The sequence below is a fragment of the Zingiber officinale genome, chromosome 3A (assembly GCF_018446385.1).
Source record: "Zingiber officinale cultivar Zhangliang chromosome 3A, Zo_v1.1, whole genome shotgun sequence".
NCBI lineage: Eukaryota > Viridiplantae > Streptophyta > Magnoliopsida > Zingiberales > Zingiberaceae > Zingiber > Zingiber officinale.
In genome coordinates, this window is record NC_055990.1 from 165577304 (window position 1) to 165580105 (window position 2802).

Genomic DNA, 2802 nt, shown 5'->3' on the forward strand with positions numbered 1-2802 from the left:
AAATCATGATTGATATACATTATAAATTAATTCCTCTAATAAAATTAAACTCTAATCAAATTTTTCTACATTTATAAAAATTATTTCCTAATATAATGAATACACGGGGTAATTCGAGTCGAGCGCTATTAAGGAAAAAATAATGAATTATTTGATTTGCATTGATTCGTTAACAAAAACAACATCCAGTTAATTCGTTTCTGATTCTCGTCTTCTCCCTATAAATATAACACAACTAATCTCTTCTAATCTCTTCTCCTCTTCCACAACGAGAAACAGAGCAATGGCGACCGGCGGTTACAATTCTCTGCCGTCCTTCTCCAAGGTGCCTAAGGGCAGGCGAACAGAGCGTCGCCGCCAATCGACTCTGTCGTTTTCATGGCACACCGAAAAAGAGAAGGAGTGTGCCCTCACGCTCGTGGACTTATCAAAGATGACTCCGGCAGAGGAAGAAAGGTCCCCGCTTTCTCAGCCGGAGGTGGAGAAACGGAGCCAGTCACTTCCGTCGCCATACCCGTCTCCACCAAAACAGCGGCAAGAGTTGTCTCCAATTTCACTGTCGTCGCTGTCGCAGCAGGACAAGCCACTTCCGCCGCAGCCGCCTATCCGACAGCCGTCTCCGTCTGTATCTCCGGCTCCGACACAGCGCAACCAGGCGAGGTATGTATGTTCCCAGTGCGGTAAGGTGTTCTCTTCCTACCAGGCCTTGGGGGGCCACAAAGCCAGCCATATTCGGAAGTTCCCTGCCGAATACAGAGCCGCCGCATCAGCGGCCGTCGTCACCGGAGCAGCGGACCAAAACAAGCCTCACGCTTGCTCTTTGTGCTCCAAGTCGTTCGCGACGGGGCCAGCGCTAGGCGGGCACATGAGGGCTCACTACGAGAGGAAGAGACGGCAAGCCGCAGCCGAGAACAGGCCGATGGCTGGGCCATCGTCCTCGCTGACTGAGTGCTCGACGGCGATGGGCTTGTTAATTGACCTCAACCAGGAGGCGATGCCGGAAGCGGAATTGGCTAAGGAAGAGGAAACGGTGAGCTCTCATCCGGCGGCGGCGGCCACCTCTCCCCCTCCTCGCTTCTTTACTTTCTTTTAATTTCTTTTAAGACATTAATTAATCTGGTTAGTTTGATTAATTAATGTCTCATTTAAGGAAATCTAGACCTGATCAACAAATAACTGTCAAGTTACAAGGGAACAAAACTAATGGCGATCGATATTGTTTATGTTGAAGCGGGAGCGAACGGATCTTGTAGATTATCTATTTAGTAAATATTATTTTTAAATAAATTATATATATCTATATATATATATATATCTATATATATATATATATATATACCGATTAGTTTAAGGAGTTCAAATTGGTCAAATAGATCGATGGTTCAAATTTTCAACGGACAAGAGTCACTTATATTTCCAGACGACTCCATGAGTTGCATATGCATATATGTATCTCTACATTATAAAATCACAAACACCGGATGCGATCAAGAGTTTACAGTGGAAAATTTTAATTTGGAGCAAATTAAAACCATCGCTGCCACTGCTACAATATTCTCACGGCCAAATTACACCGGTTAAAATAATGATTATTTTGTAGACCGATGGAAGAAGATGAGAAATTGACAAACAAAGAGGTTACGTTTTTTTTAGAAGAAAGAAATTTTATTCGATAATAAAAGAAAACCCTTAAACAACTAAACAAACATACGGAGCCTTTGAAAATATTCTAAACCATATTTTTCATATCCAGAAACTTATAAATCGCACATGAAGCTATTATTAAGATAAATTAGTGCAATTTCACTAAAAAAACTTTAGAAAAATAATACCAACAAACAAAATATCATTATTGGTCCTTTGGCGGCCGACAAAAGGAGGTGAATTATATTGCACAATATAAAATAAAAAAAATACTTTTCTCAAACAATCTGGGTTTAACACAATTACACACTTTAAACAATAAAAAATGAAATGAAACAAGTACGAGACAAAAGAGTTTTTATTTGGATGGCAATCAGAGGATTGCTACTCCAAGAAAAGCCGGCTCAATAGACAAATCTCCTTCTTCTCGAACAAAACGTCGGAGGCGGAAAAGCCTCGTACAAGGAAATTAAACTCATAAACTAGAACAGAAATAGAATTGGAGTATAGAGTGTGTTGTTTTGAGTGTTGATATCATTATAGCCTTGCTCTGGGCACCTGAAAAGGTTTCGGGTGCCTTGGTATGGATAAAACTTTATCCACGGTGCAACGGATCGCAACAACTCGATCTGGATAAATTTCTATGATCCCTTGATCCGGGCACTTGGAATAGCTCGGGTGCCCTGATCGCCTTCGCACAGGGGCGCCTTGCCAAGGCGCCCCGGTTGGACTAAACTAATCTGAGCGCCCGGAGTAGCTCTGGGCGTTCGGATGCCAGCCAACTTTATGTTGACTTTTTGTCCGAGTCTTTCGCTTCGGCTCCGCTCACTGGGTGATTTCGGCCATCCGGAATATAACTCACCCGAATCCATTTTTCGAACTTCACAAGCAATATCCGCTCCGACTTTTCGTCCCTCAGAAACGTCGATACCTCCATGTTGTTCACCAACGTACTCTTCTGCAACACCTCGTCCCTCAGACGCACCGAGTCCGTCAACTATCTCCTGTGTCGTCATTCTTGCTAGTTGTATTTTTCGCTCGACTTTCTAATCTCCTATGTTCCTTCACATTTAAACACAAGGCATCAAAAGACAACAGAATCTAACTTTGACTTAGTTGATTACATCAAAATTATCACGGGATACTTACAATTTCTCA

General features: G+C 42.4%; 1 protein-coding gene across 1 annotated transcript; it reads left to right on the plus strand.

The window, feature by feature from the left end:
• The first annotated feature begins 283 nt into the window (after positions 1-283).
• Positions 284-1093, plus strand: LOC122050902 (zinc finger protein 36-like). Its single transcript, XM_042611770.1, has one exon. It carries the CDS (start codon positions 284-286, stop codon positions 1091-1093), a length of 810 nt encoding a protein of 269 aa, XP_042467704.1.
• Positions 1094-2802: the final 1709 nt, after the last annotated feature.

Coding starts and splice junctions, on each gene's coding strand:
- LOC122050902 (XM_042611770.1), top strand. CDS start 284: ATGGCGACCGGCGGTTACAATTCTCTGCCGTCCTTCTCCAAGGTGCCT.